Below are 24,860 nucleotides of genomic sequence, written 5' to 3' on the forward strand. Positions count from 1 at the left end.
TGTGGTTAATTCTACAGATCTGGGACCAGGATAAGAAGCATGTGGTTAATTCTACAGATCTGGGACCAGGATAAGAAGCATGTGGTTAATTCAACAGATCTGGGACCAGGCTAAGAAGCATGTGGTTATTTAAACAGATCTGGGACCAGGCTAAGAAGCATGTGGTTAATTCAACAGATCTGGGACCAGGCTAAGAAGCATGTGGTTAATTCAACAGATCTGGGACCAGGCTAAGAAGCATGTGGTTAATTCTACAGATCTGGGACCAGGCTAAGAAGCATGTGGTTAATTCAACAGATCTGGGACCAGGCTAAGAAGCATGTGGTTAATTCTACAGATCTGGGACCAGGCTAAGAAGCATGTGGTTAATTCAACAGATCTGGGACCAGGCTAAGAAGCATGTGGTTAATTCAACAGATCTGGGACCAGGCTAAGAGGCATGTGGTTAATTCAACAGATCTGGGACCAGGCTAAGAAGCATGTGATTAATTCAACAGATCTGGGACCAGGCTAAGAAGCATGTGGTTAATTCAACAGATCTGGGACCAGGATAAGAAAGATGTGGTTAATTCAACAGATCTGGGACCAGGATAAGAAGCATGTGGTTAATTCTACAGATCTGGGACCAGGCTAAGAAGCATGTGGATAATTCTACAGATCTGGGACCAGGCTAAGAGGCATGTGATTATTTAAACAGATCTGGGACCAGGCTAAGTTACATGTGGTTAATTCAACAGATCTGGGACCAGGATAAGAAAGATGTGGTTAATTCAACAGATCTGGGACCAGGATAAGAAGCATGTGGTTAATTCTACAGATCTGGGACCAGGCTAAGAAGCATGTGGATAATTCTACAGATCTGGGACCAGGCTAAGAAGCATGTGGATAATTCTACAGATCTGGGACCAGGCTAAGAAGCATGTGATTAATTCAACAGATCTGGGACCAGGCTAAGAAGCATGTGGTTAATTCTACAGATCTGGGACCAGGCTAAGAAGCATGTGGATAATTCTACAGATCTGGGACCAGGCTAAGAAGCATGTGGATAATTCTACAGATCTGGGACCAGGCTAAGAAGCATGTGATTAATTCAACAGATCTGGGACCAGGCTAAGAAGCATGTGATTATTTAAACAGATCTGGGACCAGGCTAAGAGGCATGTGGTTAATTCAACAGATCTGGGACCAGGCTAAGAAGCATGTGATTAATTCTACAGATCTGGGACCAGGCTAAGAAGCATGTGATTATTTAAACAGATCTGGGACCAGGCTAAGAGGCATGTGGTTAATTCAACAGATCTGGGACCAGGCTAAGAAGCATGTGGTTAATTCTACAGATCTGGGACCAGGCTAAGAAGCATGTGGTTAATTCAACAGATCTGGGACCAGGCTAAGAAGCATGTGGTTAATTCAACAGATCTGGGACCAGGCTAAGAAGCATGTGGTTAATTCTACAGATCTGGGACCAGGCTAAGAAGCATGTGATTAATTCTACAGATCTGGGACCAGGATAAGAAGCATGTGGTTAATTCAACAGATCTGGGACCAGGCTAAGAAGCATGTGATTAATTCTACAGATCTGGGACCAGGCTAAGAAGCATGTGGTTAATTCTACAGATCTGGGACCAGGCTAAGAAGCATGTGATTAATTCTACAGATCTGGGACCAGGCTAAGAGGCATGTGGTTATTTAAACAGATCTGGGACCAGGCTAAGAAGCATGTGGATATTTAAACAGATCTGGGACCAGGCTAAGAAGCATGTGATTATTTAAACAGATCTGGGACCAGGCTAAGAAGCATGTGATTAATTCAACAGATCTGGGACCAGGCTAAGAAGCATGTGGATAATTCTACAGATCTGGGACCAGGCTAAGAAGCATGTGGTTAATTAAACAGATCTGGGACCAGGCTAAGAAGCATGTGGTTATTTAAACAGATCTGGGACCAGGCTAAGAAGCATGTGGTTAATTCAACAGATCTGGGACCAGGCTAAGAAGCATGTGATTAATTCTACAGATCTGGGACCAGGCTAAGAAGCATGTGGATAATTCTACAGATCTGGGACCAGGCTAAGAAGCATGTGGTTAATTCAACAGATCTGGGACCAGGCTAAGAAGCATGTGGTTAATTCAACAGATCTGGGACCAGGCTAAGAAGCATGTGGTTAATTCTACAGATCTGGGACCAGGCTAAGAAGCATGTGATTAATTCTACAGATCTGGGACCAGGATAAGAAGCATGTGGTTAATTCAACAGATCTGGGACCAGGCTAAGAAGCATGTGATTAATTCTACAGATCTGGGACCAGGCTAAGAAGCATGTGGTTAATTCTACAGATCTGGGACCAGGCTAAGAAGCATGTGATTAATTCTACAGATCTGGGACCAGGCTAAGAGGCATGTGGTTATTTAAACAGATCTGGGACCAGGCTAAGAAGCATGTGGATATTTAAACAGATCTGGGACCAGGCTAAGAAGCATGTGGTTAATTCAACAGATCTGGGACCAGGCTAAGAGGCATGTGATTAATTCCTGATAATGCATCTGCTGCTGTGCATTAATGCTTCCATACCACATGTATAATAGATATATAATGGATGGATTGAATAGGGACAGCGCCATAGTAATGTGTTAATACTCTCATACCACATGTATACTATAAAACACTATGCTTTAATTGAGAAGTGGCCACTGGTCTGAAGCTAAAAAAGAAAACAAATTCACATGAGCACCACAATGCCTACTCCACCCATGCTCTACCAAGGTTTTCCAGCACCACAATGCCTACTCCACCCATGCTCTACCAAGGTTTTCCAGCACCACAATGCCTACTCCACCCATGCTCTACCAAGGTTTTACAGCACCACAATGCCTACTCCACCCATGCTATACCAAGGTTTTACAGCACCACAATGCCTACTCCACCCATGCTCTACCAAGGTTTTACAGCACCACAATGCCTACTCCACCCATGCTCCACCAAGGTTTTCCAGCACCACAATGCCTACTCCACCCATGCTCCACCAAGGTTTTACAGCACCACAATGCCTACTCCACCCATGCTATACCAAGGTTTTACAGCACCACAATGCCTACTCCACCCATGCTCTACCAAGGTTTTACAGCACCACAATGCCTACTCCACCCATGCTCCACCAAGGTTTTCCAGCACCACAATGCCTACTCCACCCATGCTATACCAAGGTTTTACACCATCACAATGCCTACTCCACCCATGCTATACCAAGGTTTTACAGCACCACAATGCCTACTCCACCCATGCTCTACCAAGGTTTTACAGCACCACAATGCCTACTCCACCCATGCTCCACCAAGGTTGTCCAGCACCACAATGCATACTCCACCCATGCTCTACCAAGGTTTTCCAGCACACAGCTTTGACGACAATAGCAATGTTGGTCTATTGTACTTCCAACAATGTGAATGTTTCTTAGGATTCAAACCTTCTCAAACAGCCTAATTCATACTGTTAGAGGAGGCGCTCCACAATAATAGGATTTGTGCAGCAATACAAGTTAAAGTATTTGATTCTTCACCCACCACACTAATCCCATTCCATTATCTTTACAATCATTATTATTAATGAGAAGAAAACAAGCTTTGCTTTATTACTAAGTAATGGTAATATGTATATATAATGGCTTTTATGCCATTACTATTACTAAGCATTATTACGCCTTCTGTAACGGAATTCTTCATACGAAGAGGAGGAGTAGTGATTCGACCAAAATGCAGCGTGTGACATAATGATTTATTAAACAAGACGAAGACGAAACGAAATACACTTGATAAACTACAAAACAAATAAACGATGTAGACAGACCTGGACACGAACTTACATATAACGTGAAGAACGCATGAACAAGAAACAGACTACATACAAAACGAACGAACGAACGATACCGAAACAGTCCCGTGTGGCGCGACAAACACAGACACAGGAGACAACCACCCACAAACAAACAATGTGACACCACCTACCTTAATAGGATTCTCAATCAGAGGAGATGAAAACCACCTGCCTCTAATTGAGAACCATAACAGGTACCCATTAAACCAACATAGAAACACAAAACATAGACTGCCCACCCAAACTCACGTCCTGACCAACTAACACATACAAAACTAACAGAAAACAGGTCAGGAACGTGACATAACCCCCCCTTAAGGTGCAAACTCCGGGCGCACCAGCACAAAGTCTAGGGGAGGGTCTGGGTGGGCATCTGACCACGGTGGTGGCTCAGGCTCTGGGCGAGGTCCCCACCCCACCATAGTCAATCCCAGCTTACGTCTCCCCCTCCGACTGACCACCCTCCTATTACACCCCTTTAATTTACAGGATAACATCAAAATAAGGGGCAGCACCGGGACAAGGGGCAGCACCGGGATAAGGTAGCTCAGGACAGAGAGGTAGGTCAGGATAGAGAGGTAGCTCAGGATAGAGGGGCAACTCCAGGCTGAAGGGCAGTTCAGGATTAATGGCAGCTCTGGGCTGAGGGGCAGCTCATGGCTGGCTGACGGCTCTGGACGCTCATGGCTGGCTGACGGCTCTGGACGCTCATGGCTGGCTGACGGCTCTGGACGCTCATGGCTGGCTGACGGCTCTGGACGCTCATGGCTGGCTGACGGCTCTGGACGCTCATGGCTGGCTGACGGCTCTGGACGCTCATGGCTCGCTGACGGCTCTGGACGCTCATGGCTAGCTGACGGCTCTGGCAGATCCTGTCTGGTTGGCGGCTCTGGCAGATCCTGTCTGGTTGGCGGCTCTGGCAGATCCTGTCTGACGAATGGCTCTAGCGGCTCCTGACTGACTAACGGCTCTGACGGCTCGGGACAGACGGGCAGCTCTAATGGCTCGGGACAGACGGATGGCTCAGACGGCACTGGGCAGACGGATGGCTCAGATGGCGCTGGGGAGACGGATGGCTCAGATGGCGCTGGGGAGACGGATGGCTCAGGCCGGATGAGGCGCACTGTAGGCCTGGTGCGTGGTGCCGGAACTGGAGGCACCGGGCTAAGGACACGCACCTTCAGGCTAGTGCGGGGAGCAGGGACAGGGCACACTGGATTCTCAAAACGCACTATGGACCTGGTGCGTGGTACCGGCACTGGTGGCACCGGGCTGAGGGCACGCACATCAGGACGAGTACGGGGAGAAGGAACAGTGTGTACAGGGCTCTGGAGACGCACAGGTGGCTTAGTGCGTGGTGCCGGAACTGGAGGCACTGGGCTGGAGACACGCACCATAGGGAGAGTGCGTGGAGGAGGAACAGGGCTCTGGAAACGCACTGGAAGCCTGGTGCGTGGAGTAGGCACTGGTGGTACTGGGCTGGGGCGGGGAGGTAGCGCCGGAAATACCGGACCGTGCAGGCGTACTGGTTCCCTTGAACACCGAGCCTGCCCAACCTTACCTGGTTGAATGCTCCCCGTCGCCCGACCAGTGCGGGGAGGTGGAATAACCCGCACCAGGCTATGTAGGCGAACCGGGGACACCATGCGTAAGGTTGGTGCCATGTATGCCGGCCCGAGGAGACGCACTGGAGACCAGACGCGTTGAGCCGGCATCATGGCACCTGGCTCAATGCCCAATCTAGCCCTACCAGTGCGGGGAGGTGGAATAACCCGCACCGGGCTATGCACACGTACAGGAGACACCGTGCGCTCTACTGCGTAACACGGTGTCTGCCCGTACTCCCGCTCTCCACGGTTAGCCTGGGAAGTGGGCGCAGGTCTCCTACCTGCCCTCGGCCCACTACCTCTTAGCCCCCTCCCAAGAAATCTTTGGGTAGTACTCGCGGGTTACCAGCCTTGCCTCCGTGCTGCCTCCTCATATCGCCTCCTCTCGGCTTTCGCTGCATCCAGCTCTTCACGAGGGAGGCGATATTCTCCCAGTTGTGCCCAAGGTCCCTTTCCATCTAATATCTCCTCCCATGTCCATGAATCCTTGATGCCTTGATCCTGTTGCCGCTTGTCACGCTGCTTGATCCGGGTTTGGTGGGTAATTCTGTCACGATCGTCAAAGGGAGAGAGAGAGGACCAAGGCGCAGCGCGTGAAAAATACATCTTCTCTTTATTATAAGAAGGAAAACGAAACGAAATACACTTGATAAACTACAAAACAAATAAACGATGTAGACAGACCTGGACACGAACTTACATATAACGTGAAGAACGCATGAACAGGAAACAGACTACATACAAAACGAACGAACGAACGATACCGAAACAGTCCCGTGTGGCGCGACAAACACAGACACAGGAGACAACCACCCACAAACAAACAATGTGACACCACCTACCTTAATATGATTCTCAATCAGAGGAGATGAAAACCACCTGCCTCTAATTGAGAACCATATCAGGTACCCATTAAACCAACATAGAAACACAAAACATAGACTGCCCACCCAAACTCACGTCCTGACCAACTAACACATACAAAACTAACAGAAAACAGGTCAGGAACGTGACACCTTCCCGAGATACATCACTGCTGCCTTGTCAGGAACTAATGAGGATCCATAATAAACCCCAGGAAGAGTAGCTGCTGCCTTGGCAGGAACTAATGGGGATCCATAACAAACCCCAGGAAGAGTAGCTGCTGCCTTGGCAGGAACTAATGGGGATCCATAATAAACCCCAGGAAGAGTAGCTGCTGCCTTGGCAGGAACTAATGGGGATCCATAATAAACCCCAGGAAGAGTAGCTGCTGCCTTGGCAGGAACTAATGGGGATCCATAATAAACCCCAGGAAGAGTAGCTGCTGCCTTGACAGGAACTAATGGGGATCCATAATAAACCCCAGGAAGAGTAGCTGCTGCCTTGACAGGAACTAATGGGGATCCATAATAAACCCCAGGAAGAGAAGCTGCTGCCTTGGCAGGAACTAATGGGGATCCATAAAAACCCCAGGAAGAGTAGCTGCTGCCTTGACAGGAACTAATGGGGATCCATAATAAACCCCAGGAAGAGAAGCTGCTGCCTTGGCAGGAACTTTTGGAGATCCATAATAAACCCCAGGAAGAGCAGCTGCTGCCTTGACAGGAACTAATGGGGATCCATAATAAACACCAGGAAGAGTAGCTGCTGCCTTGGCAGGAACTAATGGGGATCCATAATAAACCCCAGGAAGAGTAGCTGCTGCCTTGGCAGGAACTAATGGGGTTCCATAATAAACCCCCAGGAAGAGTATCTGCTACCTTGGCAGGAACTAATGGGGATCCATAATAAACACCAGGAAGAGTAGCTGCTGCCTTGGCAGGAACTAATGGGGATCCATAATAAACCCCAGGAAGAGTAGCTGCTGCCTTGGCAGGAATTAATGGGGATCCATAATAAACCCCAGGAAGAGTAGCTGCTGCCTTGGCAGGAACTAATGGGGATCCATAATAAACCCCAGGAAGAGTAGCTGCTGCCTTGACAGGAACTAATGGGGATCCATAATAAACCCCAGGAAGATTAGCTGCTGCCTTGGCAGGAACTAATGGGGATCCATAATAAACACCAGGAAGAGTAGCTGCTGCCTTGGCAGGAACTAATGGGGATCCATAATAAACACCAGGAAGAGTAGCTGCTGCCTTGGCAGGAACTAATGGGGATCCATAATAAACCCCAGGAAGAGTAGCTGCTGCCTTGACAGGAAGTAATGGGGATCCATAATAAACCCCAGGAAGAGTAGCTTCTGCCTTGGCAGGAACTAATGGGGATCCATAATAAACCCCAGGAAGAGTAGCTGCTGCCTTGGCAGGAACTAATGGGGTTCCATAATAAACCCCAGGAAGAGTAGCTGCTGCCTTGGCAGGAACTAATGGGGTTCCATAATAAACCCCAGGAAGAGTATCTGCTACCTTGGCAGGAACTAATGGGGATCCATAATAAACCCCAGGAAGATTAGCTGCTGCCTTGGCAGGAACTAATGGGGTTCCATAATAAACCCCAGGAAGAGTAGCTGCTGCCTTGGCAGGAACTAATGGGGATCCATAATAAACCCCAGGAAGAGTAGCTGCTGCCTTGGCAGGAACTAATGGGGTTCAATAATAAACCCCAGGAAGAGTAGCTGCTGCCTTGGCAGGAACTAATGGGGATCCATAATAAACCCCAGGAAGAGTAGCTGCTGCCTTGGCAGGAACTAATGGGGATCCATAATAAACCCCAGGAAGAGTAGCTGCTGCCTTGGCAGTAACTAATGGGGATCCATAATAAACCCCAGGAAGATTAGGTGCTGCCTTGGCAGGAACTAATTGGGATCCATAATAAACCCCAGGAAGAGTAGCTGCTGCCTTGGCAGTAACTAATGGGGATCCATAATAAACCCCAGGAAGATTAGCTGCTGCCTTGGCAGGAACTAATGGGGATCCATAATAAACACCAGGAAGAGTAGCTGCTGCCTTGGCAGGAACTAATGGGGATCCATAATAAACACCAGGAAGAGTAGCTGCTGCCTTGGCAGGAACTAATGGGGATCCATAATAAACCCCAGGAAGAGTAGCTGCTGCCTTGACAGGAAGTAATGGGGATCCATAATAAACCCCAGGAAGAGTAGCTTCTGCCTTGGCAGGAACTAATGGGGATCCATAATAAACCCCAGGAAGAGTAGCTGCTGCCTTGGCAGGAACTAATGGGGATCCATAATAAACCCCAGGAAGAGTAGCTGCTGCCTTGGCAGGAACTAATGGGGATCCATAATAAACCCCAGGAAGAGTAGCTGCTGCCTTGGCAGGAACTAATGGGGATCCATAATAAACCCCAGGAAGAGTAGCTGCTGCCTTGGCAGGAACTAATGGGGTTCCATAATAAACCCCAGGAAGAGTAGCTGCTGCCTTGGCAGGAACTAATGGGGATCCATAATAAACCCCAGGAAGAGGTAGGAACTAATGAGGATCCATAATAAACCCCAGGAAGAGTAGCTGCTGCCTTGGCAGGAACTAATGGGGATCCATAATAAACCCCAGGAAGAGTAGCTGCTGCTTTGGCAGGAACTAATGGGGATCCATAATAAACCCCAGGAAGAGTATCTGCTACCTTGGCAGGAACTAATGGGGATCCATAATAAACCCCAGGAAGAGTAGCTGCTGCCTTGACAGGAACTAATGGGGATCCATAATAAACCCCAGGAAGATTAGCTGCTGCCTTGGCAGGAACTAATGGGGTTCCATAATAAACCCCAGGAAGAGTAGCTGCTGCCTTGGCAGGAACTAATGGGGATCCATAATAAACCCCAGGAAGAGTAGCTGCTGCCTTGGCAGGAACTAATGGGGTTCAATAATAAACCCCAGGAAGAGTAGCTGCTGCCTTGGCAGGAACTAATGGGGATCCATAATAAACCCCAGGAAGAGTAGCTGCTGCCTTGGCAGGAACTAATGGGGATCCATAATAAACCCCAGGAAGAGTAGCTGCTGCCTTGGCAGTAACTAATGGGGATCCATAATAAACCCCAGGAAGATTAGGTGCTGCCTTGGCAGGAACTAATTGGGATCCATAATAAACCCCAGGAAGAGTATCTGCTGCCTTGGCAGGAACTAATGGGGATCCATAATAAACCCCAGGAAGAGTAGCTGCTGCCTTGACAGGAACTAATGGGGATCCATAATAAACCCCAGGAAGAGTAGCTGCTGCCTTGACAGGAACTAATGGGGATCCATAATAAACCCCAGGAAGAGTAGCTGCTGCCTTGACAGGAACTAATGGGGATCCATAATAAACCCCAGGAAGATTAGCTGCTGTCTTGGCAGGAACTAATGGGGATCCATAATAAACCCCAGGAAGAGTAGCTGCTGCCTTGGCAGGAACTAATGGGGATCCATAATAAACCCCAGGAAGAGTAGCTGCTGCCTTGACAGGAACTAATGGGGATCTATAATAAACCCCAGGAAGAGTAGCTTCTGCCTTGGCAGGAACTAATGGGGATCCATAATAAACCCCAGGAAGAGTAGCTGCTGCCTTGACAGGAAGTAATGGGGATCCATAATAAACCCCAGGAAGAGTAGCTGCTGCCTTGGCAGGAACTAATGGGGATCCATAATAAACCCCAGGAAGAGTAGCTGCTGCCTTGGCAGGAACTAATGGGGATCCATAATAAACCCCAGGAAGAGGAGCTGCTGCCTTGGCAGAAACTAATGGAGATCCATAATAAACCCCAGGAAGAGTATCTGCTACCTTGGCAGGAACTAATGGGGATCCATAATGAATACAAATAAAAAATGCTTAGCAGGACAGGAAAATGGTCCAATTCACACACTTATCAAGAGAACATCCCTGGTCATCTCTCCAGGTGAGTCTCATAAGGCGCAGGTGTGCATAACGAGCACCAGGAGAGGGGGAGCGGGGGGAGACGTGACAGTAGGGGAATATGCTTCCTTCCAGGCCTGAGGGCACATACTTTCTAGTAGGCTTAAATTGAATATATGGCAAATAGGAGTGGTAATATCGTCTGCTAGTATCCTCAGTCATTTTCCATCCAGGTTGTCAGACCCCTGGTGGCTTGTCATTGTTCATAGACGACAATCATGTTTTTCACTTCTTCCACACTCACTTTAGGAAATTCTTGTCTTTCATAATTTGGTCAGATATACTTGGATGTGTAGTTTCAGCATTTGTTGCTGGCATGTTATGCCTAAATTTGCTAATCTTGCCAATGAAAAAATCATTAAAGTAGTTGGCAATATCAGTGGGTTTTGTGATGAATGAGCGATCTGATTCAATGAATGATGGAGCGGAGTTGTGTTTGACCAGATTCTATTTCACAGGAAAACAAATTGACAACAGTCAGCTTATAGGGAAGGACATTCAACAAGCACAGCACTTACACAAATGACTGATGATTGGCTGAGAGAAATTGATCAATACATATTGATGATTTCATTCCTGTACTGTTTGTAACTACCCTGGTAGGTTGATTGATCATCTGAAACAGGTTGCAGGTACTAGTTACAGTTTGAAGCTCTCTCTTGAGTGGGCAGCCTGATGAGAACCAGTCAATATTTAACATCACCCAGAAAATATACTTCTCTGTTGATATCACATATTATCAAGCATTTCACACATATTATCCAGATACTGACTGTTAGCACTGCGTGGTCTATAGCAGCTTCCCACCAGAATGGGCTTTAGGTGAGGCAGATGAACCTGTAGCCATATTACTTCAACAGTATTTAACATGAGATCCTCTCTAAGCTTTACAGGAATGTGGTTCTGAATATAAATGGCCACACCTCCACCTTCGGCATTTCTGTCTTCTCTGTAGATGTTATAACCATGTATTGCTACCACTGTATCAAGGTGTTATCTCAGTGAGTTTCAGAGACAGTCAGAATATGAATGTCATCTGTTACTAGCAAGTTATTGACTTCATGGACCTTGTTTCATTAGCTACATATGTTAACGTGGGCTATTTATAACACTTCTGGGATGCTTGATTGTTTTTCTTGCTTTACTGGGAAGCTTAGCAGAGGTAGACATACTCAGGTTGTTTATGTTAGTACAGGGTGAGCTGTTCACAGTGGACTTCCTGCTAGGGCACATCCCCTCAGTGCTAGCAGGGTGAGCTGCACACAGTGGACTTCCTGTTAGGGCACACCCCCTCAGTGCTAACAGGGTGAGCTGCACACAGTGGTCTTCCTGTTAGGGCACACCCCCTCAGTGCTAACAGGGTGAGCTGCACACAGTGGACTTCCTGCTAGGGCACACCCCCTCAGTGCTAACAGGGTGAGCTGCACACAGTGGACTTCCTGCTAGGACACACCCCCTCAGTGCTAACAGGGTGAGCTGCACACAGTGGACTTCCTGCTAGGACACACCGCCTCAGTGCTAACAGGGTGAGCTGCACACAGTGGACTTCCTGCTTGGACACACCGCCTCAGTGCTAACAGGGTGAGCTGGACACAGTGGACTTCCTGCTAGGACACACCCCCTCAGTGCTAACAGGGTGAGCTGTTCACAGTGGACTTCCTGCTTGGACACACCGCCTCAGTGCTAACAGGGTGAGCTGGACACAGTGGACTTCCTGCTAGGACACACCCCCTCAGTGCTAACAGGGTGAGCTGTTCACAGTGGACTTCCTGCTAGGGTACACCGCCTCAGGGCTAACAGGGTGAGCTGGACACAGTGGACTTCCTGCTAGGACACACCGCCTCAGTGCTAACAGGGTGAGCTGGACACAGTGGACTTCCTGCTTGGGCACACCCCCTCAGTGCTAGCAGGGTGAGCTGTTCACAGTGGACTTCCTGCTAGGACACACCGCCTCAGTGCTAACAGGGTGAGCTGGACACAGTGGACTTCCTGCTAGGGCACACCCCCTCAGTGCTAGCAGGGTGAGCTGCACACAGTGGACTTCCTGCTAGGTTACATCACCTCAGTGCTAGCAGGGTGAGCTGCACACAGTGGACTTCCTGCTAGGGCACACCCCCTCAGTGCTAGCAGGGTGAGCTGTTCACAGTGGACTTCCTGCTAGGGCACACCCCCTCAGTGCTAGCAGGGTGAGCTGCACACAGTGGACTTCCTCCTAGGGCACATCCCCTCAGTGCTAACAGGGTGAGCTGTTCACAGTGGACTTCCTGTTAGGGCACACCAGCTTAGTGCTAACAGGGTGAGCTGTTCACAGTGGACTTCCTACTAGGGCACATCCCCTCAGTGCTAGCAGGGTGAGCTGCACACAGTGGACTTCCTGTTAGGGCACACCCCCTCAGTGCTAACAGGGTGAGCTGTTCACAGTGGACTTCCTACTAGGGCACACCCCCTCAGTGCTAGCAGGGTGAGCTGTTCACAGTGGACTTCCTGCTAGGGCACATCCCCTCAGTGCTAACAGGGTGAGCTGCACACAGTGGACTTCCTGCTTGGGCACACCCCCTCAGTGCTAGCAGGGTGAGCTGTTCACAGTGGACTTCCTACTAGGGCACATCCCCTCAGTGTTAACAGGGTGAGCTGCACACAGTGGACTTCCTGCTAGGGCACACCCCCTCAGTGCTAGCAGGGTGAGCTGCACACAGTGGACTTCCTGCTAGGGCACACCCCCTCAGTGCTAGCAGGGTGAGCTGCACACAGTGGACTTCCTCCTAGGGCACATCCCCTCAGTGCTAACAGGGTGAGCTGTTCACAGTGGACTTCCTGTTAGGGCACACCAGCTTAGTGCTAACAGGGTGAGCTGTTCACAGTGGACTTCCTACTAGGGCACATCCCCTCAGTGCTAGCAGGGTGAGCTGCACACAGTGGACTTCCTGTTAGGGCACACCCCCTCAGTGCTAACAGGGTGAGCTGTTCACAGTGGACTTCCTACTAGGGCACACCCCCTCAGTGCTAGCAGGGTGAGCTGTTCACAGTGGACTTCCTGCTAGGGCACATCCCCTCAGTGCTAACAGGGTGAGCTGCACACAGTGGACTTCCTGCTTGGGCACACCCCCTCAGTGCTAGCAGGGTGAGCTGTTCACAGTGGACTTCCTACTAGGGCACATCCCCTCAGTGTTAACAGGGTGAGCTGCACACAGTGGACTTCCTGCTAGGGCACACCCCCTCAGTGCTAGCAGGGTGAGCTGCACACAGTGGACTTCCTGCTAGGGCACACCCCCTCAGTGCTAGCAGGGTGAGCTGCACACAGTGGACTTCCTGCTAGGGCACACCCCCTCAGTGCTAACAGGGTGAGCTGCACACAGTGGACTTCCTGCTAGGGCACACCCCCTCAGTGCTAGCAGGGTGAGCTGCACACAGTGGACTTCCTGCTAGGGCACATCCCCTCAGTGCTAACAGGGTGAGCTGCACACAGTGGACTTCCTGCTAGGGCACATCCCCTCAGTGCTAACAGGGTGAGCTGCACACAGTGGACTTCCTGCTAGGGCACACCCCCTCAGTGCTAACAGGGTGAGCTGGACACAGTGGACTTCCTGCTAGGTTACATCACCTCAGTGCTAACAGGGTGAGCTGCACACAGTGGACTTCCTACTAGGGCACACCGCCTCAGTGCTAACACGGTGAGCTGCACACAGTGGACTTCCTGCTAGGGCACACCCCCTCAGTGCTAACAGGGTGAGCTGGACACAGTGGACTTCCTCCTAGGACACACCGCCTCAGTGCTAACAGGGTGAGCTGCACACAGTGGACTTCCTGCTAGGTTACATCACCTCAGTGCTAACAGGGTGAGCTGCACACAGTGGACTTCCTGCTAGGGCACACCCCCTCAGTGCTAGCAGGGTGAGCTGGACACAGTGGACTTCCTGCTAGGGCACATCCCCTCAGTGCTAACAGGGTGAGCTGCACACAGTGGACTTCCTGCTAGGTTACATCACCTCAGTGCTAACAGGGTGAGCTGCACACAGTGGACTTCCTGCTAGGGCACATCCCCTCAGTGCTAGCAGGGTGAGCTGCACACAGTGGACTTCCTGCTAGGGCACACCCCCTCAGTGCTAGCAGGGTGAGCTGCACACAGTGCACTTCCTACTAGGGCACACCGCCTCAGTGCTAACAGGGTGAGCTGCACACAGTGGACTTCCTGCTAGGGCACATCCCCTCAGTGCTAACAGGGTGAGCTGCACACAGTGGACTTCCTGCTAGGGCACACCCCCTCAGTGCTAGCAGCCTAACTCTGGTTTAAAGGCATATGATTACTGTATACAACAGCTGTAGGATCAGCAGAGACATTGATGGCAGTAAGAGGGACAGACATTAGGTTACATTGTGTCTTCCAATGCCTCTGGAATAATGTACATTTGCTGCAGCATTATGATGACTCAGCGACACGATGGGAGGGATTAACTGAGCTGGGCTTGGGTCATTGATGACTCAGCGACACGGTGGGAGGGATTAACTGAGCTGGGCTTGGGTCATTGATGACTCAGCGACACGATGGGAGGGATTAACTGAGCTGGGCTTGGGTCATTGATGACTCAGCGACACGATGGGAGGGATTAACTGAGCTGGGCTTGGGTCACTGATAAGTCTTGTCTCAACGCATCCTTATAATGCTGTGAAATGATCCAGGAACCCAAATGATTTGGGTGGATCCCTTCATCCTTATAATGCTGTGAAATGATCCAGGAACCCAAATGATTTGGGTGGATCCCTTCCTCCTGATAATGCTGTGAAAGGATCCAGAAACCCAAATGATTTGGGTGGATCCCTTCCTCCTTATAATGCTGTGAAATGATCCAGGAAGCCAAATGATTTGGGTGGATCCCTTCCTCCTTATAATGCTGTGAAATGATCCAGGAACCAAAATGATTTGGGTGGATCCCTTCCTCCTTATAATGCTGTGAAAGGATCCAGGAACCCAAATGATTTGGGTGGATCCCTTCCTCCTGATAATGCTGTGAAATGATCCAGGAACCCAAATGATTTGGGTGGATCCCTTCCTCCTTATAATGCTGTGAAAGGATCCAGAAACCCAAATGATTTGGGTGGATCCCTTCCTCCTTATAATGCTGTGAAATGATCCAGGAACCCAAATGATTTGGGTGGATCCCTTCATCCTTATAATGCTGTGAAATGATCCAGGAACCCAAATGATTTGGGTGGATCCCATCCTCCTTATATAATACGAGCTGTTACCAGAAGGTATAAGAATTGTCAATACATGTTACACTGAAATAGTCTCGTAGCCAGTTATGGAGGGATAAAAGTCTGCTGAAACGTTCAATGCCACAATTTAGGGAGGGCAGAGGGACAGATATTATGGGGTGTTTGTTGGTGTCAAGTAGTGACCCAATCAGTTCTTTAAAATCCATCTTCAGCTGTTCTGAGCTGCCCTTCATAATGCCATTCGACCCCACATGAACCATGACACTATCAGTCCCCGGTGACTGACTCACAGCCTCGGGAATCAGCCTGGTGATATCCTGAACTTTGACCCCACATGAACCATGACAGTATCAGTCCCCGGTGACTGACTCACAGCCTCGGGAATCAGCCTGGTGATATCCTGAACTTTGACCCCACATGAACCATGACAGTATCAGTCCCCGGTGACTGACTCACAGCCTCGGGAATCAGCCTGGTGATATCCTGAACTTTGACCCCACATGAACCATGACAGTATCAGTCCCCGGTGACTGACTCACAGCCTCGGGAATCAGCCTGGTGATATCCTGAACTTTGACCCCACATGAACCATGACACTATCAGTCCCCGGTGACTGACTCACAGCCTCGGGAATCAACCTGGTGATATCCTGAACTTTGACCCCACATGAACCATGACACTATCAGTCCCCGGTGAAACCTTCCCGAGACGGATTGTATACAGACAAGCAGATTGTATACAGACAAGCAGAATGTATACAGACACCAGTGATGTAGGAGCAGATTGTATACAGACACCAGTGATGTAGGAGCAGATTGTATACAGACACCAGTGATGTAGGAGCAGATTGTATACAGACACCAGTGATGTAGGAGCAGATTAAATCAGACCACAGCCATAATACACCACAGTAACACCAGCCATAATACACCACAGTAACACCAGCCATAATACACCAGCCATAATACACCACAGTAACACCAGCCATAATACACCAGCCATAATACACCACAGTAACACCAGCCATAATACACCAGCCATAATACACCACAGTAACACCAGCCATAATACACCACAGTAACACCAGCCATAATACACCAGCCATAATACACCACAGTAACACCAGCCATAATACACCAGCCATAATACACCACAGTAACACCAGCCATAATACACCACAGTAACACCAGCCATAATACACCACAGTAACACCAGCCATAATACACCAGCCATAATACACCAGCCATAATACACCACAGTAACACCATAATACACCACAGTAACACCATAATACACCACAGTAACACCAGCCATAATACACCACAGTAACACCAGCCATAATACACCACAGTAACATCAGCCATAATACACCACAGTAACACCAGCCATAATACACCACAGTAACACCAGCCATAATACACCACAGTAACATCAGCCATAATACACCATAGTAACACCAGCCATAATACCCCACAGTAACACCATAATACACCATAGTAACACCAGCCATAATACACCACAGTAACACCAGCCATAATACACCATAGTAACACCAGCCATAATACACCACAGTAACATCAGCCATAATACACCATAGTAACACCAGCCATAATACACCATAGTAACACCAGCCATAATACACCATAGTAACACCAGCCATAATACACCATAGTAACACCAGCCATAATACACCATAGTAACACCAGCCATAATACACCATAGTAACACCAGCCATAATACACCATAGTAACACCAGCCATAATACACCATAGTAACACCAGCCATAATACACCACAGTAACATCAGCCATAATACACCATAGTAACACCAGCCATAATACCCCACAGTAACACCATAATACACCATAGTAACACCAGCCATAATACAACACAGTAACATCAGCCATAATACACCACAGTAACACCAGCCATAATACCCCATAGTAACACCAGCCATAATACACCATAGTAAGCCATAAAACTCTCTTTACCTGCGTCATGTCCTCTGATATCTCCACTGAGGGGATCTCTCTGCTGTGCAGGCCAGTGGGAGTGTGTTCACTACAGTGTCCCGTGTTGTCCTGCAGCTCCAAGGCCCCTGTCCCTGACCCCTCTCCAGCAGAGGCAGCTCTCTGCGCATGGCTCTCCTCTGGTAGGTCCTCCTCCTCATAAGAAGTAGCACTGGGTCCACTACACACTGACTCCTGGGACGTCCAGTCAGCCTGGTCCACCGGAACACTCAGTCTGTTCGGAGCAGCGTCGCTCCCAGCACTCCCAGCCGTGTTAACAGTGTGGGAGTTAGCACCTCCTCCCTGTCTTCTGTCTCCAACAGTCTTCATGGCGGGAGTGTTGGGGCTGCTGTAAGTCTGGTAGTCCTGCTGGGCCAGGGAGGAGGTGGGGGTGATGTCTGGGACAGAGGAACTCATCCTGTGGTTTAAGACATGTTCTGGAAACATCTCAGTCTTACTGGGGTTCTTCCTGCGCCGCCGGATGGTAGAGAGGAGGGGCCCGGCGCGCTGCCGCAGGTGGGACAACACACCGGACTTCTTAGAAGGGGAGTCCATGGTGATGAGCAGGAAGAGGAGGATGAGCAGGAAGAGGAGGAAGAGGGTATAGATAGTGCTCTGAGGACTATCTAGGGTTTAACATCCATCACTGAAAGCTGTGAAATAGAGAGACAGAAAGACACCATTAGACTGAAACTGTGAACTGTATGTTGGTCATCATCACCACAACCACATTTTCACTGGTTAGTAGCAAACTACGAAAACGATCTACCGACTTAGACTGAGGAGCATAGAAGAACTTGATTATTAGATTAGAATACATCATGGTAATGTTCTACATTAGATCTAGAACTTGATAATTAGATTAGAATACATCAAGGTAATGTTCTACATCAGATCTAGAACTTGATAATTAGATTAGAATACATCAAGGTAATGTTCTACATTAGATCTAGAACTTGATAATTAGATTAGAATACATCAAGGTAATGTTCTACATTAGATCTAGAACTTGATAATTAGATTAGAATACATCAAGGTAATGTTCTACATTAGATCTAGAACTTGATTATTAGATTAGAATACATCAAGGTAATGTTCTACATTAGATCTAGAACTTGATTATTAGATTAGAATACATCAAGGTAATGTTCTACATTAGATCTAGAACTTGATTATTAGATTAGAATACATCAAGGTAATGTTCTACATTAGATCTAGAACTTGATTATTAGATTAGAATACATCAAGGTAATGTTCTACATTAGATCTAGAACTTGATTATTAGATTAGAATACATCAAGGTAATGTTCTACATTAGATCTAGAACTTGATTATTAGATTAGAATACATCAAGGTAATGTTCTACATTAGATCTAGAACTTGATTATTAGATTAGAATACATCAAGGTAATGTTCTACATTAGATCTAGAACTTGATTATTAGATTAGAATACATCAAGGTAATGTTCTACATTAGATCTAGAACTTGATTATTAGATTAGAATACATCAAGGTAATGTCTTACATTGGATCTAGTTCTATGACTGCATTCACCATGAGATGAGGGTGTTCAGCAGAATAAACCTGATAGATTGTATTGGCTGTCGTTCATGTGACATCACAGCAGTCTAGCCCCTGGATATTCTTCCTTCCTTTCACATGTAAATTATATGTGTATCATCTATTGTCTCAATAGTTCCCTGTTACAGTAGTCAAACTACAAACACAAAGTACAATAGATGAATCAGTTGATAAGAGCTCAACTTAGTATGCTGCTAACCTGCTAAACTCTAGCCTGATATCACTGCAGTATGCTGCTAACCTGCTAACCTCTAGCCTGATATCACTGCTGTATCCTGCTAACCTCTAGTCTGATATCACTGCTGTATCCTGCTAACCTGCTAACCTCTAGTCTGATATCACTGCTGTATCCTGCTAACCTCTAGTCTGATATCACTGCTGTATGCTGCTAACCTGCTAACCTCTAGTCTGATATCACTGCTGTATCCTGCTAACCTCTAGTCTGATATCACTGCTGTATGCTGCTAACCTGCTAACCTCTAGCCTGATATCACTGCAGTATGCTGCTAACCTCTAGCCTGATATCACTGCAGTATCCTGCTAACCTGCTAACCTCTAGCCTGATATCACTGCAGTATGCTGCTAACCTGCTAAACTCTAGCCTGATATCACTGCTGTATGCTGCTAACCTGCTAACATCTAGCCTGATATCACTGCTGTATGCTGCTAACCTCTAGCCTGATATCACTGCTGTATGCTGTTAACCTGCTAACCTCTAGCCTGATATCACTGCTGTATGCTGCTAACCTGCTAACCTCTAGCCTGATATCACTGCTGTATGCTGCTAACCTGCTAACCTCTAGTCTGATATCACTGCAGTATCCTGCTAACCTGCTAAACTCTAGCCTGATATCACTGCAGTATCCTGCTAACCTCTACCTCTAGCCTGATATCACTGCTGTATGCTGCTAACCTGCTAACCTCTAGCCTGATATCCCTGCTGTATGCTGCTAACCTGCTAACCTCTAGTCTGATATCACTGCTGTATGCTGCTAACCTCTAGCCTGATATCACTGCAGTATCCTGCTAACCTGCTAAACTCTAGTCTGATATCACTGCTGTATGCTGCTAACCTCTACCTCTAGCCTGATATCACTGCAGTATGCTGCTAACCTGCTAACATCTAGCCTGATATCACTGCTGTATGCTGCTAACCTGCTAACCTCTAGTCTGATATCACTGCTGTATGCTGCTAACCTGCTAACCTCTAGCCTGATATCACTGCTGTATGCTGCTAACCTGCTAACCTCTAGCCTGATATCACTGCTGTATGCTGCTAACCTGCTAACCTCTAGTCTGATATCACTGCTGTATGCTGCTAACCTGCTAACCTCTAGTCTGATATCACTGCTGTATGCTGCTAACCTGCTAACCTCTAGCCTGATATCACTGCTGTATCCTGCTAACCTCTAGCCTGATATCACTGCTGTATGCTGCTAACCTGCTAACCTCTAGTCTGATATCACTGCTGTATGCTGCTAACCTGCTAACCTCTAGCCTGATATCACTGCTGTATGCTGCTAACCTGCTAACCTCTAGCCTGATATCACTGCTGTATGCTGCTAACCTCTAGTCTGATATCACTGCTGTATGCTGCTAACCTCTAGTCTGATATCACTGCTGTATCCTGCTAACCTGCTAACCTCTAGTCTGATATCACTGCTGTATCCTGCTAACCTGCTAACCTCTAGTCTGATATCACTGCTGTATGCTGCTAACCTGCTAACCTCTAGTCTGATATCACTGCTGTATGCTGCTAACCTGCTAACCTCTAGCCTGATATCACTGCTGTATGCTGCTAACCTGCTAACCTCTAGTCTGATATCACTGCTGTATGCTGCTAACCTGCTAACCTCTAGTCTGATATCACTGCTGTATGCTGCTAACCTGCTAACCTCTAGTCTGATATCACTGCTGTATGCTGCTAACCTGCTAACCTCTAGTCTGATATCACTGCTGTATGCTGCTAACCTGCTAACCTCTAGTCTGATATCACTGCTGTATGCTGCTAACCTCTAGTCTGATATCACTGCTGTATGCTGCTAACCTCTAGTCTGATATCACTGCTGTATCCTTCTAACCTCTACCTCTAGTCTGATATCACTGCTGTATCCTGCTAACCTCTAGCCTGATATCACTGCTGTATGCTGCTAACCTCTACCTCTAGCCTGATATCACTGCTGTATGCTGCTAACCTCTACCTCTAGCCTGATATCACTGCTGTATGCTGCTAACCTCTACCTCTAGTCTGATATCACTGCTGTATGCTGCTAACCTCTAGTCTGATATCACTGCTGTATGCTGCTAACCTCTAGCCTGATATCACTGCTGTATGCTGCTAACCTCTAACCTGATATCACTGCTGTATGCTGCTAACCTGCTAACCTCTAGCCTGATATCACTGCTGTATGCTGCTAACCTGCTAACCTCTAGTCTGATATCACTGCTGTATCCTGCTAACCTCTAGTCTGATTTCACTGCTGTATGCTGCTAACCTGCTAACCTCTAGCCTGATATCACTGCTGTATGCTGCTAACCTGCTAACCTCTAGCCTGATATCACTGCTGTATGCTGCTAACCTGCTAACCTCTAGTCTGATATCACTGCTGTATCCTGCTAACCTCTAGTCTGATATCACTGCTGTATGCTGCTAACCTGCTAACCTCTAGTCTGATATCACTGCTGTATGCTGCTAACCTGCTAACCTCTAGCCTGATATCACTGCTGTATGCTGCTAACCTCTAGCCTGATATCACTGCTGTATGCTGCTAACCTGCTAACCTCTAGTCTGATATCACTGCAGTATCCTGCTAACCTGCTAAACTCTAGCCTGATATCACTGCAGTATCCTGCTAACCTCTACCTCTAGCCTGATATCACTGCTGTATGCTGCTAACCTGCTAACCTCTAGCCTGATATCCCTGCTGTATGCTGCTAACCTGCTAACCTCTAGTCTGATATCACTGCTGTATGCTGCTAACCTCTAGCCTGATATCACTGCAGTATCCTGCTAACCTGCTAAACTCTAGTCTGATATCACTGCTGTATGCTGCTAACCTCTACCTCTAGCCTGATATCACTGCAGTATGCTGCTAACCTGCTAACATCTAGCCTGATATCACTGCTGTATGCTGCTAACCTGCTAACCTCTAGTCTGATATCACTGCTGTATGCTGCTAACCTGCTAACCTCTAGCCTGATATCACTGCTGTATGCTGCTAACCTGCTAACCTCTAGCCTGATATCACTGCTGTATGCTGCTAACCTGCTAACCTCTAGTCTGATATCACTGCTGTATGCTGCTAACCTGCTAACCTCTAGTCTGATATCACTGCTGTATGCTGCTAACCTGCTAACCTCTAGCCTGATATCACTGCTGTATCCTGCTAACCTCTAGCCTGATATCACTGCTGTATGCTGCTAACCTGCTAACCTCTAGTCTGATATCACTGCTGTATGCTGCTAACCTGCTAACCTCTAGCCTGATATCACTGCTGTATGCTGCTAACCTGCTAACCTCTAGCCTGATATCACTGCTGTATGCTGCTAACCTCTAGTCTGATATCACTGCTGTATGCTGCTAACCTCTAGTCTGATATCACTGCTGTATCCTGCTAACCTGCTAACCTCTAGTCTGATATCACTGCTGTATCCTGCTAACCTGCTAACCTCTAGTCTGATATCACTGCTGTATGCTGCTAACCTGCTAACCTCTAGTCTGATATCACTGCTGTATGCTGCTAACCTGCTAACCTCTAGCCTGATATCACTGCTGTATGCTGCTAACCTGCTAACCTCTAGTCTGATATCACTGCTGTATGCTGCTAACCTGCTAACCTCTAGTCTGATATCACTGCTGTATGCTGCTAACCTGCTAACCTCTAGTCTGATATCACTGCTGTATGCTGCTAACCTGCTAACCTCTAGTCTGATATCACTGCTGTATGCTGCTAACCTGCTAACCTCTAGTCTGATATCACTGCTGTATGCTGCTAACCTCTAGTCTGATATCACTGCTGTATGCTGCTAACCTCTAGTCTGATATCACTGCTGTATCCTTCTAACCTCTACCTCTAGTCTGATATCACTGCTGTATCCTGCTAACCTCTAGCCTGATATCACTGCTGTATGCTGCTAACCTCTACCTCTAGCCTGATATCACTGCTGTATGCTGCTAACCTCTACCTCTAGCCTGATATCACTGCTGTATGCTGCTAACCTCTACCTCTAGTCTGATATCACTGCTGTATGCTGCTAACCTCTAGTCTGATATCACTGCTGTATGCTGCTAACCTCTAGCCTGATATCACTGCTGTATGCTGCTAACCTCTAACCTGATATCACTGCTGTATGCTGCTAACCTGCTAACCTCTAGCCTGATATCACTGCTGTATGCTGCTAACCTGCTAACCTCTAGTCTGATATCACTGCTGTATCCTGCTAACCTCTAGTCTGATATCACTGCTGTATGCTGCTAACCTGCTAACCTCTAGCCTGATATCACTGCTGTATGCTGCTAACCTGCTAACCTCTAGCCTGATATCACTGCTGTATGCTGCTAACCTGCTAACCTCTAGTCTGATATCACTGCTGTATCCTGCTAACCTCTAGTCTGATATCACTGCTGTATGCTGCTAACCTGCTAACCTCTAGTCTGATATCACTGCTGTATGCTGCTAACCTGCTAACCTCTAGCCTGATATCACTGCTGTATGCTGCTAACCTCTAGCCTGATATCACTGCTGTATGCTGCTAACCTGCTAACCTCTAGTCTGATATCACTGCTGTATGCTGCTAACCTCTACCTCTAGTCTGATATCACTGCTGTATGCTGCTAACCTCTAGTCTGATATCACTGCTGTATGCTGCTAACCTGCTAAACTCTAGCCTGATATCACTGCTGTATGCTGCTAACCTCTAGCCTGATATCACTGCTGTATGCTGTTAACCTCTACCTCTAGTCTGATATCACTGCTGTATGCTGCTAACCTCTAGTCTGATATCACTGCTGTATGCTGCTAACCTCTAGTCTGATATCACTGCTGTATGCTGCTAACCTGCTAACCTCTAGCCTGATATCACTGCTGTATGCTGCTAACCTGCTAACCTCTAGCCTGATATCACTGCTGTATGCTGCTAACCTCTAGTCTGATATCACTGCTGTATCCTGCTAACCTCTACCTCTAGTCTGATATCACTGCTGTATGCTGCTAACCTGCTAACCTCTAGCCTGATATCACTGCTGTATGCTGCTAACCTGCTAACCTCTAGTCTGATATCACTGCTGTATGCTGCTAACCTGCTAACCTCTAGCCTGATATCACTGCTGTATGCTGCTAACCTGCTAATCTCTAGCCTGATATCACTGCTGTATGCTGCTAACCTGCTAACCTCTAGCCTGATATCACTGCTGTATGCTGCTAACCTCTAGTCTGATATCACTGCTGTATCCTGCTAACCTCTAGCCTGATATCACTGCTGTATGCTGCTAACCTCTACCTCTAGTCTGATATCACTGCTGTATCCTGCTAACCTCTAGCCTGATATCACTGCTGTATGCTGCTAACCTGCATCTAGTCTGATATCACTGCTGTATGCTGCTAACCTCTAGTCTGATATCACTGCTGTATGCTGCTAACCTGCATCTAGTCTGATATCACTGCTGTATGCTGCTAACCTGCTAACCTCTACCTCTAGCCTGATATCACTGCAGTATCCTGCTAACCTCTAGCCTGATATCACTGCTGTA

At 47.7% G+C, this 24,860-nt stretch overlaps 1 protein-coding gene across 1 annotated transcript in view; it reads right to left on the reverse strand.

Moving 5' to 3' along the window:
- Positions 1 to 24,860, reverse strand: part of mctp2b (multiple C2 domains, transmembrane 2b) — a 158,985-nt gene that overhangs the window by 83,108 nt on the left and 51,017 nt on the right. Inside the window, exon 2 of the mRNA XM_055900086.1 lies at positions 17,513 to 18,183. Coding sequence (XP_055756061.1) covers positions 17,513 to 18,085 — 573 coding nt within the window. The 5' untranslated portion in view covers positions 18,086 to 18,183. The remainder of the gene's footprint in view (positions 1 to 17,512; positions 18,184 to 24,860) is intronic.

The sequence above is a fragment of the Salvelinus fontinalis genome, chromosome 35 (genome assembly GCF_029448725.1).
Source record: "Salvelinus fontinalis isolate EN_2023a chromosome 35, ASM2944872v1, whole genome shotgun sequence".
Lineage (NCBI taxonomy): Eukaryota > Metazoa > Chordata > Actinopteri > Salmoniformes > Salmonidae > Salvelinus > Salvelinus fontinalis.